Raw genomic sequence first — 16,714 nt, 5'->3', positions numbered from 1 at the left:
CAACTTGGTAGGCAGTGGGGCTCATGCTTGTTCCCAGCCCTGCCAGCTCTGCAGAGTGTGCCGCCCCAGCCAATCCTCTCCCATTGCAGCCACCCCAGATGGGCTGCTGCTACCATCATTTTTATGAACACATGCCTTTAGTTTTCTTAGAAAAATAACTAGAAATGCAATGGCTAGATTATATGATAGGTATATGTATGTAATAAGTATATGTTTCACTTTTTAAGAAACTGGCAAACAATTTCCCAAAGTGGTTGTCATTTAAATTTCCATCAACAATTTATGAGAGTTCCAGTTTTTCCACATCCCCACGAGTTCCAGTTATTCCACATGCCCACAAACACTAGGTATGCTCAGTATTTTTTATTTTAGCCATTCTATCAGACACATAGTGATACCCCATTGTGATTTAATTTGCATTTACCCTAATCACTTATAATGAGGATCTTTTCACGTTCTTATTTGCCAGCCATATGTTTTCTTTGTCAAAGTATCTGTTCATATAATTTTCCTACTTTTAAAGTTAAGGTGCAAAGGCAGTTCATTGGAGAAAAAGTAGTATTTTCAACAAATGGCACAAAAACAATTGGCTGTCCACATGCAAAACAAACAAACAAAAATCTTTTATTCACATCTGTAATTCTACTTTAAAAATTAATTCAAAATGTATCATAGACCTAAAAGTAAAACCTAAAACTACAAGTCTTTTAGAAGAAAATATAAGAGAAAATCACTGTGACCTTAGATAAGGCAAAGATATTTTAGATATGACATCATAAGCCAAAGAAAAATGGAAAAAATAAGACTTCATCAAAATTTAAAATTCCTTATTTTCAAAAGACAGTTAAGACAAATTCTACCAGATGTGTAACGAAGAGCTGGTACCATTTCCACTTAAACTATTCCAAAAAATTGAAGAAGAAGGACTCCTCCCCAGCTCATTCTATGAGGCCAGCATCATCCTGATACTAAAACCTAACAGAGACACAACAATAAAGAAAACATCAGGCCAATAAACATCAAGGCAAAGATCCTCAACAAAACACTGGCAAACTGAATCTGGTAGGACATCAAAAAGCTAATCAACTACAATCAAGCAGGCTTTATACCCAGGATGCAAGGTTGAGTCAACATATGCAAATCAATAAATGTGATTAAGATAAACAGAAATAAAAACAAAAACTGCATGATTATCTTAATAGATACAGGAAAGGTTTTCAATAAAATTAAACATCTCATTATGTTAAAAATGCTCAACAAATGAGGCATTGAAGAAACATCATTCAAAATAACAAGAGCCATCAATGACAAACCCACAGCTAACATCATACTGCATAGGCAAAAGCTGGAAGCATTCTCATTGAAAACCAGAACAAGATAAGGATACCCTCTCACCACTCCTATTCAATGTAGTACTGGAAATCCTTACCAGAGCAATCTGGTAAGAGAAAGAAATAAAAGGCATCTAAATAGGAAGAGAGGAGGTTAAACTATCCCTGTTTGCAGATTATGTAATTCTACACCTGAAACATCCCATATAGGCTCTGCCCAAAGCTTCTCAGTCTGATATACAACTTTAGCAAAGTTTCAGGATACAAAATCAATGTATAAAAATAACTAGCATGTCTATACACCAACAACATCCAAACTGACAGCCAAATCAAGAGTGCAATCCCATTTACAGCTGCAACAAAGAGAATAAAATACCTAGGAATACAACTAACCAGGGAGGCGAAAGATCTCTACAATGAGAATTACAAAACATTGCTGAAAGAAATTAGAGATGACACAAACAGAAAAAACATTTCATGCTCAAAAATATTCCATGGATGGAATCAATATTGTTAAAATGGCCATACTGCTCAAATCAATTTACAGATTCAATGCTAAAAGAGCCCAATTAGCCAAGGCAATCCTAATCAAAAAGAACAAAGCTGGAGGCATCATATTACTTGACTTCAAACTACATTACAAGGCTACAATGACCAAAACAGCATGGCACTGGTACAAAAACAGGCCTATAGACCAACGGAACAGGATGGAGAGCCCAGAAACAATCCTGCACACCTACAAACATCTCATATTTAATAAAGTTGACAAAAACAACCAATGGGGAAAGGATTCCCTATTCAAACTGGTGCTGGGATAACTGGCTAGCCATATGCAGAAAATTGAAACTTGACCTCTACCTTACACCATACACAAAAATCAACTCAAGATGAACTAAAGACTTCAGTGTGAAACCTAAAACTAAAACACCCTAGAAGAAAACCTAGAAAATGCCATTCTAGACATAGGCCCTGGCAAAGACTTCATGATGAAGACACCAAAAGCAATTGCAACATAATCAAAAATTGACAAATAGGACCTAATTAAACTAAAGAACTTCTGCACAGGAAAAAAAAAAAAAACTATCACAAGAGTAAACATACAACCTACAGAAAGGGAAAAAAATATCTGCAAACTATGCATCTGACAAAGATCTAATATCCAGCATCTATAAGGAACTTAAACTGATTCACAAGCAAAACCAAACAATCCAATTAAAAGTGGGCAAAGGACACAAACAAATATTTTTCAAAAAAGACATATGTGGCCAAGAAGGATATGAAAAAATACTCTGCATCAATTGCAAATCAAAACCACCATGAAATACCATCTTACATCAATCAGAATGGCTATTATTAAGAAGTCAAAAATAATAAATGTTGGAAAGGTTGTGGAGAAAATAGAATGCCTATACACTGCTGGGGGAATTTCTCAAATAATATAAAACAGAATCACCACTCAACTCAGCAATTCCATTATTGAGTATATCCCCAAATAAATATATATTGTTCTACCATAAAGAGACTTGCATATGTATGCTCATTGCAGCAGTATTCACAACAGCAAAGACATGAAACCAACCTAAATATCCATCAATGGTGGACTGGAGAAAGAAAATGTGGTACATATACACCATGGAATATTATGCACCCATAAAAAATGAGATCATGTCCTTTGCAGGCCATTATTTTTGGCAAACTAACACAGAAACAGAAAACCGACTGCATATCCTCACTTATAAATGGGAGCTAAACACCAAGTACATATGGATATGAGAAGAACAACAGAATTGGGATCTACTTGAGGGTAGAGAATGGAAGGAGGGTGAGGATCAAAAAAAATACCTATTAGGTACTATGCTTATTACTGGGGTGATGAAATAATCTGTACACCAAACCCCTGAGACATGTAGTTTACCTGTATAACAAAACTGCATATGTAACCTTGAACCTAAAATAAATTATTTTAAAAAACAAAAGACAGTTAAGAGAATAAAAAAGAAAAGCCACAAATGGAGAGAAAATATTTGCTAAGTTTATACCTGGCAAAATATCTCTATCCAGAATATATTAAAAACTTTTAAACCTCAATAACATGAAAACAAACAACCCAATACACTGGAACTTAGACTTGTTTATCACAAATTTGTTGGCAAGTAAAGAACATTGACTAAGAGCATGAGACACAGAGTTAAGTTTTGAAAGATAACTCTGTAAGATTGTATACTGCTGATATAACAGGACAGGCAGAGAGGCAAGAGAGAACCAGAATCTGTACATGAAAAAAAGATCTTGAGATGTTTCATGGTCAGAGAGAAAAAATATCAAAAGCAAATTAACCTGTTTTCTTCATAGTAACTTCTAGGATTATCCTAGAAGTTATAGCTCCAAACATATGGAGCAAATATAAGAAAAAAAACTTGAAAATGGCCCTGACTCTAATTTAAGACTTGGGTAGTAGGACTAGATAATACAGCATAGTTACAGAAGATGTTTGGAATCGAAAAGTGGAGAGAAATTCAAGACTGAGTATACAGAGTATAAGACAAATTTAAGTCACAGATTACCAAATGGGCCCCTTTTCCCAACAGATGTCTCGTCCCCACCCAGAAATCTGGGAATAGGCCATTCTTCAAGGACCACGTCAAGTCTTCCATCCTCACTGCCACTCACCCCACCAATGTTCTGCACTGCAATCACTTGTAAAATAGCACTAATAACAGGGATTGTCTCAAGGACAAAATGAGATAACCAACGTAAAGCACGTAATATAATGCCTGGAACACCCAGAGCTCAATAAATATTGGTTTCCCTTCTCTCCCTTCTTTAACCAAATGGAAGACAAATTGCACTGTTGGCCCTAGTTCAGAGGTTTTTAAAATTTAGAGCTCCTATGTTGAGCTGAGTCTCGTTAAAGGCTTCTGGGTTGAGCACAGAAACTTTTTAAACAACTTGAATCCAGACTTTAATGTCCTTATTGCCATACATGGCAGGGAGTCAACAGCAGAACGGGAAGTACCCCAAGTTCCAGAAATAAGTTGCCAGGCTGTGGCAAATTCAGTAAGCAGACAACTTTTGCATTCTATCTAGTAACAAAAAATATTTATGCTCCCCCTCCAACTGGCTGAGGGCCCTTCATTAGAGCATCACTGCAAGTCTTTCCACTGTCTCTCACTCATTCCTTCTCAGGCAAGGAAACATGAATTACCTGATGGGTAAATCTGACAGCAGGACCTGCCAAAGGATGCGTACAGCTCAGTCCTTCTGCTCTCCTTTCAGAACAGGCACCACTGTGAGAGGCCTGTGGTTGCCCAGCCATGATTGTAGCTAAGTATTTCTAAGGTACAGTGTTAGGAGGCCCACATGATCTAAAATCTAAGCCACATTCCCACAAACCAGCTTTACCAGCAATGAAGGGTGGTAATAGGTCTCTAGTTGCCTAATTCCTGGATCTCTCAGGGGGCTCCTGGCAGTGGCCCATACGAACCAGGGCTCTTTCCCTCTCAGTTTACATTTTCCCACCTGCCTGATACTCTCAGACTGACATTGCTGCCACCCAAGTTTCACACCAGAAAGAGTGAGAAGCACGAGATGAAAGTTCTTTCCTGCCTTCTTTTTAGAGGGCAAGCACTAGGCATTGTACTCCTATGATTCCCATAAGATCTATCATAATTCTGAGCATGTAGAACTCTGATAAAGATCAGAGTTGGCTTCAAGCTCCACTCTGCCCTTCAAGCTCCACTCTGCCCTTTCTTGCCATGTAATTTGGTACATGTCACTTTGCCAGTCTGAATCCTTGAATTCTAATTGCAATGAATTCCAATTGTAATTCTTTATTTTGTTTGTTCTTTTTAAGTGATGCTGAATTGGATTTTAAATGAACAAGAAGTTGGTTATTTCTTCAATATGGTTAAAGTGAAATGGTCACGATCTCTAAAGCTGGTTTATATTTTTGGCAAACATAGCTATATATTTTTCAGATGTGCTTATGATGTCATTCCATTTAAAATGAAAACTCCAAGAGTCCTACTATTTTCCCATAAGGGTTCAAACAAAAAACTTGAAACCCGAGAATTCTCAGAAAACAATGTTTACTATCAAGTCCCCACTTACATGTAGCAGAAATTTTCTAAAATACGCCCACTGCTTTGCTATAGAATTTAACCAAATTTTATTATAGGATTACCAGGGCACTGAATGTAAAGCTATGCCATTCATAGTTTTCTTAAAAAGGGATTGGTAAACTATGGTCTACAGGCCAAATACGGCCCACTGTGTGATTTTGTAAATAAAGCTTTATTGGAATACAACCACATTCATCTGTTTATATAATGTCTGTAGCTGCTTTCCTGCTATAACAGTAGAGGTGAGTTGCTGCAATACAGTTCATGACCTGGCTTTTTACAGAAAATGTTTGCTGACTCTCATTCTAAAAAATCCTTCAGTTAATCTTAATTGATCCAAATTATGCCTCAGGAACATCCTTAACACATGATCAAGTGACCACAGAAATATTTCTTATCTTGTTTGGGCTTTTGTTATCTTAATCTGTAAGAGGAGAGATTTGTCTGTTGTTTCCAATCTAGGTATTAATTCTGATTCTGATTCTAAGCAAATGAGTAGTTTCCTTAGTGAGGTTTGATTACTTCTGAATGGTTGCGACACCTGCACCTCTCATGAAATAAGAGAAACATTGGCAGGGGCCCATGAGGAGACTCAATTTCCAACTCCTGCTTTGCCCCTAACTGACCCAACCTTTTGTGCTTTGCTTCTGTAAAATGACAAGGCGGGACAGATGAGAACTACATTTCCTTAGAACAGATAATTATGATCCAGTATGTGAAATGCCTCAAGGAAAGCCACACTGACTACTATGAAAGCCCAAGGAACAGCATCACAACTGGATTTAGGAACAAGAAAAGACTCAGACAAGGCTTCTTGGAGGAAATGATGCCTGACCTGAATCTTGAAGGATGAGAAGTTCTGCTGGAGAATGAACTCACCAACAAAGCAAAAAGGCATTTTATTGAGGCCATGATTTTATTTGGCTAATTAAGAAAATGTTTCAGCATCTAAACCTTAGGGAATATCTCTCTGAATTAAAGCAGACTCTAATGTGTGCATTATGCTCTGCTTCTAGATGTAATCACGAAAGTTACACTGCCCAAAACCTTTCCACAATGTAGTCACTTTTTTCAGGAAAAAAAAAATGTTTCTTTGTGTCTTGTTTATTCAGTTATCAAAGTCCCATCAAAGTCTTGAAAAATACATCAGCTACCACATGCATAAGTGGTATGACTGACCACTGTATGGGACACCAAGACTTCTTGTGAAAGCGAAAATCAATCAGAGAGCTTGGACAAAGGGTCATTCCACAGCTGTAATCACAGCCAACGAGAGGTGAGATAACTCTTGACTTCAAATAACTTTTGCAGTGGGATTAGGCAATATGCTTAGGCAGCAGTCATTTTCATGTGGCTAAACAACCCAGCAGCCACAACAATAGATTCTGAAGGGAGGAAAGTTATCTGAATTGACCTAACTATGCAATCTCAGCAATGATGATTCCCAAGTAATTGCTGCTAGCTCTCCTACAATTGTCTGTACTGTTGTTGTAAGTAGAGTTCATTCATGCATTCAACAAATGTTAGTGAGTACCAACTATGTCCCAGCTCTTTGTATACACTGGGGATACAGCCATTAAGATGTGAGACGAAAACCCTTTGACCCTGTGGAATCTACAGTCTTGTGTGTCATCTTTGTATTGAGAAAAATGTAACAAGTTTTAACTTCCATACAATAGGACATATTGCTGCTCTGAACAGTCCCCAATAGACATTTTTCAAAAGAGTCTGAGGCAAACCTGAGCCACCCTTCCTCCTTGTCTCTCCATCTTATTCTCTGTCATAGCAACACACAGGACAAGATAAAGTCAAGAGAGCCTGATGCTTGTTCCTTAATGCATCCTTATTATCAAGTCAAATGACTTTTTAAGCCTCAAAACAGATATGTGTGAATATTAAGACCCTAAAGAATGCTCATAACTTTTGAGCCACTTCTGGGAATCCTGACTAAGAAAACAGACCTAGCTTTTGAAAAGAATTTAGATGCAATAAATGCACCTCACAGCTTCAATGTACCTAGCCCCACCCCAAGACAAATTAAATGCCCAACTATAAATGAATGTATAGGTAAATTATTGTTTTTATATTAGATGAAATCAGCAGATATTAAGAAATCTATGATAATGTGGGAAAGTACTCACTATAAAATGTTAGGTAATTAAACGGAACAAAAAACCATACGTTCAACATAACAAGCATGTGTGAAAATCTACTAAGAAAAAAGATTTGATAGATAGGGACATGGATGAACCTGGAAACCATCATTCTCAACAAACTGACACAAGAACAGAAAATCAAACACCCCATGTTTGCACTCATAGGCGGTTGTTGAACAATGAGAACACATGGACACAGGGAGGGGAGCATCACACACCGGGGTCTGTGGGAGGGAACTAGGGGAGGGACAGCAGGGGGTGGGAAGTTGGGGAGGGATAACATGGGGAGAAATGCCAGATAGAGGTGATGGGGAGGAAGGCAGCAAACCACATTGCCATGTATGTAACTATGCAACAATCTTGCATGTTCTTCACATGTACCCCAAAATCTAAAATGCAAAAAAATATATATTTTTTAAAAAGAATAATAAAGTGAAAAAAAATAAATTTTCTAAAACATTAACATTTAATATACTTAGATGCTGTAATTATGAGTATTTTCTGCTTTTTGGATTTTCCATTTTTCATTAGGAAAAATGATTTTTATAATAAAAAATTAAATAATTTTAAGCATACAGTTTTTAAAAGCAAGAATGAGGTCTCATTTACTCAACAAGTATAAAAGAGTTTATTATCATACCTGAAGAGCCTGAGATCTGGATTCATACTGCCTGGGTTTGAACTCTGATTCCTCCTTACTGCGTGACCTTGGGCAAGTAAGTTATTTAATCTTTTCTTGCTCCAGTTTCCCACCTGCACCTCCAGTGCCTACCTAAATGGCTTGGTAGGAGGATGAGTGAACAATTTACTTGAAGTGTTTGGCACAGAGTGTAACACCCAGTAAGCACTCAAAATAACAACAGATCAAATGCCTCAGTGGCCTCAAAGAAAGAATTCAAACAACAGGAAAGACAAACATCATATCCTGATACCTCAGGGACAAGTAATTCAGAGTTGTACTTCTAGTGGGCAATTTCCCTTAGGCAGAATCAATCTCCAAGACCTTTACTAATATTTCTAAGTTTCTTCCAAAGAAGGACGGTATGTAGATATTTCTTTTATGTGTAATTACTCCTTTGGTTTTTTTTTTTAAAATGTACTGGTCATAATTTATTGTGCAAAGTGCCTTTTGATTTGAAAAACAAGCCTAAACATTATGTTAATAGGATTGTCATAAAACACTAATCATTACTCTAAGATTAAATTACCTCATAAAAATATTGTTTATGTTGCCAACATACAGTAGTTAATTTAAAGATAAAAATAATTGTTGATAAAAATCACATTTCTCTGTCAAGTGTCTATTCAAAAATCAGTGAAATAAAAAACTAATCTCTTATCTCCTGTATCCAACATTCTTCTTTCTGTGCAAATTAAACCATCTAAATCTGAGTAAAATAAAATCTGTGTAAAATAATCTTGTTCACAATAGACTTTTAGTAAATATTTGTTGGAAAGATCAATTTAGTTCTTATTGCTTGACAATAGACAATATTTGCCTTTTTAAAAGAGTGAGAATTCAGTTAAGATTGCATAAATATTAAATCTTGACCAATAAAGAAGATTCAGAGGATAAGAGTGAATTAAGAAAGATTGAAATTTGTCTCTGACACCTTCTCTCGAAATGAGGCATCACTTTTTCTTTATGAGAGAGATTATGCCAGAGGCATTCTTTATCCTAATTTCCAATCCAAACTTTTTTATCTTTTGACCCTAGGAATCTTCTGCTCAAAATAAGGCAGTGCTTCTTCAAGGTTTTGATTTTGTTTGATAACCTTTCTCTGTTTATGGGATCTGTTTTTTTCTTGCATGGAATATCTGCCTACTTAAAATGGCTAAAAGGTCTTAAACCTCGGAGATTCACAGGCTCAGATTTGAATCTTAGTGGGCACCAGCTGTATTGTCTTCTTTCAGTCCCATAACCTTACCCAGCCTCAGTTCCTTTGTAAAGTGGACATAATAAATAATCCCTCAAAAGGTTACAATAGAGTTAAGTGAAATCATAGCTACTAAACGATTGGGCATGGAAGGCAATTCAGCAACGTGTTCATTCTTCCCTTTCCCTATGACACTTTACTGAGGCTGGACAATTTTTCTTTGAACCTGACATTCCTCCGTCTCTTTCCTGTCTTTCCTTCCCAGAGCAGAAGGTAAAGTTCTCCTGAACTCGGATTTTTTTTTTTTTAAATCTAGAAGAACACTTGAGCTCTAAGTTAACTTTCACCCACTTACAATTCAGGTCCCAGGTAAACTGGAAAGGTAGATGAATTGGTGGTGTGCTTGGTCCCTTTTGGGAGGGGCCTAAGAAGCAGGGACCCTTGATTAAGTCAGTGGGATCTCAATATATTCTCTTTACCATCTTTGAAATCTGGATTTGGGCTCTGCCCACCTTCCTTCATAGACCCGAAAAGACTAAATCTGTGAGCACTTCTGAGCTGTGTTTTCCGCGGGAGATGCCAAACGCGTAAGACTCTCCCAAGATCCCAGAACCAACCTGTCCCCACCCGGCAACGAAAAGGTGAAGGAAGAAAGAGAAGCGGGGCGGGGCGCGAGATGCCACAGGTAACCGCGGATTAAGTAACAGTCCTAGCCAACAGCTCTGCCCAGTCTGAGCTTTCCAGCTCGCCTCTCGCCTCTCGCCCGCAGGGCCGCCTCTGTTTCTGGAGCAGCTAGAGGATTTGGAGTGGCTGAGAGGGGATGAGGTCCCAGGGGAGTGAAGGCGGTGTCTGCCCCGCCGCCGCTTCTCAAATCTCTAGAGTCCAGTCCCGGCCCCGGCCCCCGCCAGGTGCGCCCCGCAAGGTACCCTCCGCGTTCCTCGCAGCGCTCGGCGCTGCCTCCTTGGCGTTCCTAGGTGCGCGCTTCGCGCTGCGCTCCTGGACGCCGGGAGCCGGCAGTGTGCTGCACTTGGCGACCCGAGGGGAAAAACGCTACCTGTAGAAGTAGTGTAAGCAGAAGAAGCCCAGAAGCACCGGCCCAGGTGGCCCGAAAAGGGAGAGCGGCTGACGGGCGAGGATCCCCGCGGGCACCACGAAGGAGGGCAGCTCCTGCAGGAACCAGGCGGCTCGGGCGGACAGGCTGGTAGCCGCGGGCGTCAGGATCTCCGTGTGCTTCCCGTAGCTGGCGGGCTTCGCGAAGTACAAGGTCAGTGCCCCGAAGGCGGCCAAAGTGGCGCTGCCTACCAGCACTGGGCTCTGTTGGCACTGAACCCCCATCGCGCCGCTTTCCCCGCCGGTGGCCGCTGCCCTAGCACAAGAGAGCGCGGTCCCCGCAACCCCTTTATGGAGCGCGAGACACCACCCCATGTCCGCCCCCCCTCGGCCTTGGCTCCCGCCCCTCCATCCTGCCTCCCACCTCGGCGCGGCCAGCCCTGGCTTGGCTTCGCAGCAATACCCCTTTCTCAGGGATTCAGCCAGCGGAGACAGGGAGGACGAAGGCCTCCTTAGTTTCTCAAGGTGTCTGCGCCCGCGCGCCCGCCCTCTCCAGCGCTTTACATTCACCTCCGCCTTAGGCTGCCCTTCGATGTCTTGTTCCTCAGCTATTAACTTCTGATGCTGCAACGTGTGGCACTAAGACACTGGAAGAAAAACCCACGGGGACAATTCAGCTGGGGTGGTTCTCCCGCCCCAACACACACCCTCTGGGCAGTCCGTAGCCACTCAGCCCCACCCTGGAACACCACAGCCAGGGTCTTTCCAGCTCCTCCGGTTCCTTACGCACCTTCACTCCCCCACAGCTCCTACCCAACCTTGTGACCTTCCTTGGACCCTGAACCATCCCGGCTCTTTGAGCGTCTGCCAGCCCCTCTGCTCTGGGGCGCCGCGCTCCTTAGCCACTCTTAGCATCAGTGCCAGCTCTGCCCCACCACGCGCGCCAGGCAGGTACCAGTCTCTCCCAGCCCTAATTCCTCAGCGGTTTCTCTCTGCGTCCCCGCACGCGTCCCTGAGCCGCCCGCCTGGGTCAGATAGGAGCATCCGCTGAGCTCAGGCAATCAGGCACAGATTGGGGCCAGAAGTCGAGGTTCTGTCTGACGGTCCTCCCCTGCCATCCAGTCTCGGTCCCCCAGAGTGGCGCAGACTCAGGCTAAAGTCTAGGGCTTCTTTCCTGGGACGCCCTTTCCCAGCTCCTACAGCCAATGGGCCGTGGCCCATAAGGTGGTGGCCTGGCGACCCCGCTGCTCTCTGAACTCCTATCTAGCCATCACACACCCAAATGATTCTTTCACTCTTCCATTTCCCACCTTTATCTTATCCTCCAGCCCCTCCTTCTCCGACCTCTTCCCTTCTATGATTCAGCATCCAGGCCTTCTTGGCTGCCTCCTCCTCTGTTTCCCACCCCGTCTTTTCTTCTCTCCCTTCTTTCTTCGACCTGGCTTTCTACTTCCGGGTTGACCTCCTCTTCCCACCTGCTGTTTACCTCATTCTTCCATCTTCGTGTCCCATCTCCCTTGATTACTTTATTTCTATTTTCTCCTCTGGTCCCTACTTCGGGCTCTATCCCAGTCCTTCCCATTTTTCACTCTTCCCTTACTTTGAAGATCTCTCGTTCCTTCCCCTTCCACTCACACCTCCGAGAAGCCCCATTCAGTACTTCCCCCATCGACTTCGGCTGGGTCAGGCCAGCTTGTCCAATGACAGGCACAGTCCCTCATCTGCTCCAGTTTGGATCTCCTGATTCTTGGCACACATGATATACAGTGATGCTTTAGTGCTACAGGACATCCTCTGCTTGCTGACCAAGAGACGTTTATTATATTCCCATTGAGTTATAATTAATATTAATCATGCTTCAGTTTTTAATTGATCACCACTTCCAAATCACCCATATTGACTGAAGCATTTTTCATGGAATAACCAGGTGTTAGCCATCACAGCTGTTTCAAGCTTTTTTTGCACTGACTTCAAGTCCAGTCCCAGCTTCCTCAGCTACAACCTGCTTGTTGAAGATGCCCAAATCTAGATCTCCAACAAAGACATGAGGTTTAGCTCTGAATTTCCTCCCTGCTGGAAAACTCCACTTGCATGTCCTTCAGAGATCTCAAACCCAACCCTACTCAAAACGAAAGCCAGTTGTCTTTCCCTCCACCCACTTGGACGCAAATCCTCCTGCGTTCCTGAGTGTTATCTCTTCCCTGTCCTCAGTCCCCTTAGCCTCCCTAGGAAGCTGGCTGATAGACTCAGGAAACTATAGATTTCATGATGCCATACAGCATTAGTAAAACAAGCAGTGCAATATTTCAAACCCAGCTCAACGGAATTTTTTTTTTAAATGAAATGTCTTCTGTCTCAATTTCGTTCTCTCTTTTCTTCCAACTCTGCCCAATTTTTGTCCTCATGAACTTTTCTCCACTATTATAACAGTCAGCTTGATAAAACCAGTGATCTTCAGTTTACACATCTGTGGATTCACTGTGGGTCAGAAATCTGGGCTGAGCTTGACTTATCTTGACAGTGTTCACTTATTCATCTATCTAACAACTTAGAGCCCAGCTCCAGGCTGTGTTTGGATGGAGAGACTTAGCTGAGGCTGTCATCCTGGGATGAGTGAGCTAGTTCCACCATGTCTATATAATGTTAATAACAAAAGCACAAGAGTAGAAGAAACACACAAGGCCTCTTGAGGCTCAGGCCAAGCGCAATCACACCTTTACTTCTTACACATTTTATTGACTAAATCAAGTCATATGGTGGATTCTAGAGACCGAGTGAGAGAACATTTGTGAATTTACATGGTAAGGGGCATGGATATAGGGGGAGGTAGAAAATTAGAACCAATAATGCAACTTGTCTGTATTACACACATGAAGGAAGTGCCCAAATTATAAATATACAGCTTGATTGATTTGCAAAAATTGAACATACTCTTGCAAGCTGCACCTAGGTCAAGAAACAGATTATCAGCATACCAGGAACTGTGCTCCTGCCTCCTTATATCCTCCTTCCAGTAAAAATAAAATAAAATAAACTACCCTGACTTCTAATACCAAAAATTAGTTTTGTCTGCTTTTGAATTTTACGTAAGTGGAGTCATACAGTACTTATTCTTTGTATGTGTTTTAATGATATCTGGGATTTATTTTAATCAGGTGTGGTAATGTACACAGACACATAAATGACTATCATGAAGAAAAAGGTTTATATCAACAGATCCCTACAAATAGGAGACACAGCACACCACCCAAGACCACATAGGGAAGCACCAGTGTTAGGAGGCAGGCAGAGAGAGGGGACAAGGTGGGCAAGAGCCTTTACTGTGGTTTATGCAGGAAGGAATGGGCATGACAAGGTAATCAGGCTTAGGATTAGCTAGTTTGAATACTTTTAGCAGGCTCCCGGGCAGAGGGGCTGTCTTTAGTTTTCGGTTACCTGGACCTGGCTGATTAGGACAGGATAATTGTGGCCCAGGGTGTAAAGCCCTGATAAAGGAAGTGGTTGTGCAATGTATGAGCTCTGAATTAATTGGTTTGCACATGAAAGCTGTGTTAGAGTCATTTACAATTTCTAGGAAACAGCTAGCTGGGAGATCCCAGATGGTCATGGTTTAGTGGTAGAAATAATCTGTAGAATATTAGAATTAGGTAGAATAAAAGCTATCTCCTTAACAAAACATAAAATCAATCCCCAAAAGGATCAAGTTGACTCATAAGTAACCTAACACAGTCCAACACTGTTTAAAGGAAGTCAACTAAATCTAGACAAGTAAGAATATAGCATTTACAACATCCAGCATTCCTAAAATTAGTAGACATGTTACATTAAATTTTGACAACAACTACTAGAGTCAAGCCAGACTTCAAAGGTTAAGGACATGGTCCTCCATGAGACTGCTTTTACTTCAGACATCAGCTGCAAGTTCAAGGTTATGTAAGCTACCTATACTCTGAACAGCTGGCTACATACTTAGGAATCCCCACTAACCCTTCAAGCTTGATAATTCACTTAAAAAAAAATTAAAGAACTCTGGAAAGCACTATACTTATGACTACAGTTTTATTATAGCAAAAAGATACAAATCAGAAGTAGCCAAAAGAAGTGATGTATAGTACTATGGGAGGTGGAGGAAGATGGTGGAATAGAAAGCTCCACTGATTGTCCCCCTAACAAGGATACCAGTTTAACATCTATGCAAGCAAAGCTCCTTCACAAGAACCAAAACTCAGGTGAGCAGTTGCAATACCTGCTTTTAACTTTGTGTCACTGAAAGAGGCACTAAAGAGGTCCAAAAGCAGTCTTGAATCGCTGAAGCCACCCCTTCATCACACCCTGGCAGCTGTGGTGTGGTGCAAAGAACATTTGTGCACACTGGGTGAGGGAGAACACATCAATTGTGAGACATTAAACTCAGTGCTATCGTGTTATAGCAAAAAGGAAAGCCAGACCAAGTTCAGCTGATGCCCACCCATAAAGGGAGCATTCAAACCAGTCCTAGTCAAAGGGGTATCACTAATCCCAGTGGTCAGAATTTCATTTCCCATGAACTTTACCACTGAGGGCTGAAGTGCTCTGGGTTTCTAACTAAACTTGAAAGGCAGTTTGGGCTAAATGGACTGCAACTCTTGAACAAGTCCTAGTATTGAACTAGAGCCAGAGACAGTGGACTGGGGGACACAAAATATACTGAGACACCAGCTTGGGCAGCCAAGGGAGTATTGGCATCACCCCTCCCCAACTCCTGGCTGCACAACTCACAGCTCTAAAAGAGACTCCTTCCTGCTGCTTGAGGAGAGAAGAGGAAAGAGTTGGGGAGGACTTTGTCTTGCATCTTGGATACCAACTTAGCCACAACAGATATGGCACCAGTCAGAATCATGAGGTCCCCGTTCCAGGCCCTAACTTCCAGATGACATTCCTAGAAACACCCTGGGCCAGAAGGGAACCCACTGCTTTGAAGGGAAACACCCAGTCCTGGCAGCATTCATCACCTGCTAGCTGAAAAGCCCTTTGGCCCTGAATAACCAGCACTGATACCCAGAAACTACAAGGGCCTCAGGTGAGTCTCTGAGACTTGCTGGATTCAGATACTGGCTCAGCCACAGAGAGGTAAAGCACCAAGCAAGCTCTTAGGGTCCTTGATTCCAAGAGTTGACTCTTCAACAGCATTTACAGATCTTTCCTGAGCCACAGGGTAGCCCACTGCCCCAAAGAGTGAGTACCAGGCCAGGCAGCATTCACCACAATAGCCTCTCTGCCTTAAAGGAGTATCAGTGGTGATCTGGCAGTACTCTTTGTGAGCTTCTCTGCCATAGGAAAGGGGTGGAAAGAGTGGGAAAGACTGTATTTTGTGGTTTGAGTGCCAGCTCAGTATTTTTATTTATTTATTTTATTATTATTTCAATAGGTTTGGGGGAACATGTGCTGTTTGATTACATGCATAAGTTCTTTAGTGGTGATTTCTGAGATTTTGGTGCACGCATCACCCAAGCAGTGTACACTGCACCTAATGTGTAGCTTTTCAGCTAGCAGGTGATGAATGCTGCCAGGACTGGGTGTGATCTTTTGGTAGTGTTATGGAATCTTGTTTTGTCATATTACTAGAATTACTTTTCTGGTTCCTTCTCATTTGGGTAGACTATGTCAGTGGAAAGATCTGGAAGTCAAGGGCTGCTGTTCAGATTCTTTTTTCCCAACAGGTAATCCCTTGATGTGGTGCTCTACACTATCCCCCAGGGATGGGGCCTTTTTAGAGTTTAACTGGAGTGATTGCTATTGCATCAAGGGATTACCTGTGGGAAAAAAGAACCTGAACAGCAGCCCTTGACTTCCAGATCTTTCCACTGACATAGTCTACCCAAATGAAAAGGAACCAGAAAAGTAATTCTAGTAATATGACAAAACAAGATTCCATAACACTACCAAAAGATCACACTAGCTCTCCAGCAATAAATCCAAACCAAGAAGAAATCTTTGAATTACGAGATAAAGAATTTAAAATTTTAATTATCAAGCTACTCAAGGAGGCATCAAAGAAAAGCAAAAACCAACTTAAGAAAAAAAATTTTTTATGGCCGGGCACGGTGGCTCAAGCCTGTAATCCCAGCACTTTGGGAGGCCAAGGCGGGTGGATCACGAGGTCAAGAGATCAAGACCATCCTGGTCAACATGGTGAAACC

At 41.5% G+C, this 16,714-nt stretch overlaps 1 protein-coding gene across 1 annotated transcript in view; it reads right to left on the bottom strand.

Moving 5' to 3' along the window:
• SRD5A2 (steroid 5 alpha-reductase 2) overlaps window positions 1–10,883 on the bottom strand; it is a 54,162-nt gene extending 43,279 nt beyond the window's left edge. Inside the window, exon 1 of the mRNA XM_017501933.2 lies at window positions 10,540–10,883. Within this exon, the coding sequence (XP_017357422.1) occupies window positions 10,540–10,820 (281 nt within the window). The 5' untranslated portion in view covers window positions 10,821–10,883. The remainder of the gene's footprint in view (window positions 1–10,539) is intronic.
• Between the last annotated feature and the right edge of the window lie 5,831 nt (window positions 10,884–16,714).

The sequence above is a fragment of the Cebus imitator genome, unplaced genomic scaffold (assembly GCF_001604975.1).
Source record: "Cebus imitator isolate Cc_AM_T3 unplaced genomic scaffold, Cebus_imitator-1.0 Scaffold286, whole genome shotgun sequence".
Classification (NCBI taxonomy): Eukaryota; Metazoa; Chordata; class Mammalia; order Primates; family Cebidae; genus Cebus; species Cebus imitator.
The sequence above is the reverse complement of the archived record's forward strand: the minus strand, read 5'-3'. Positions and strand labels throughout refer to the sequence as shown.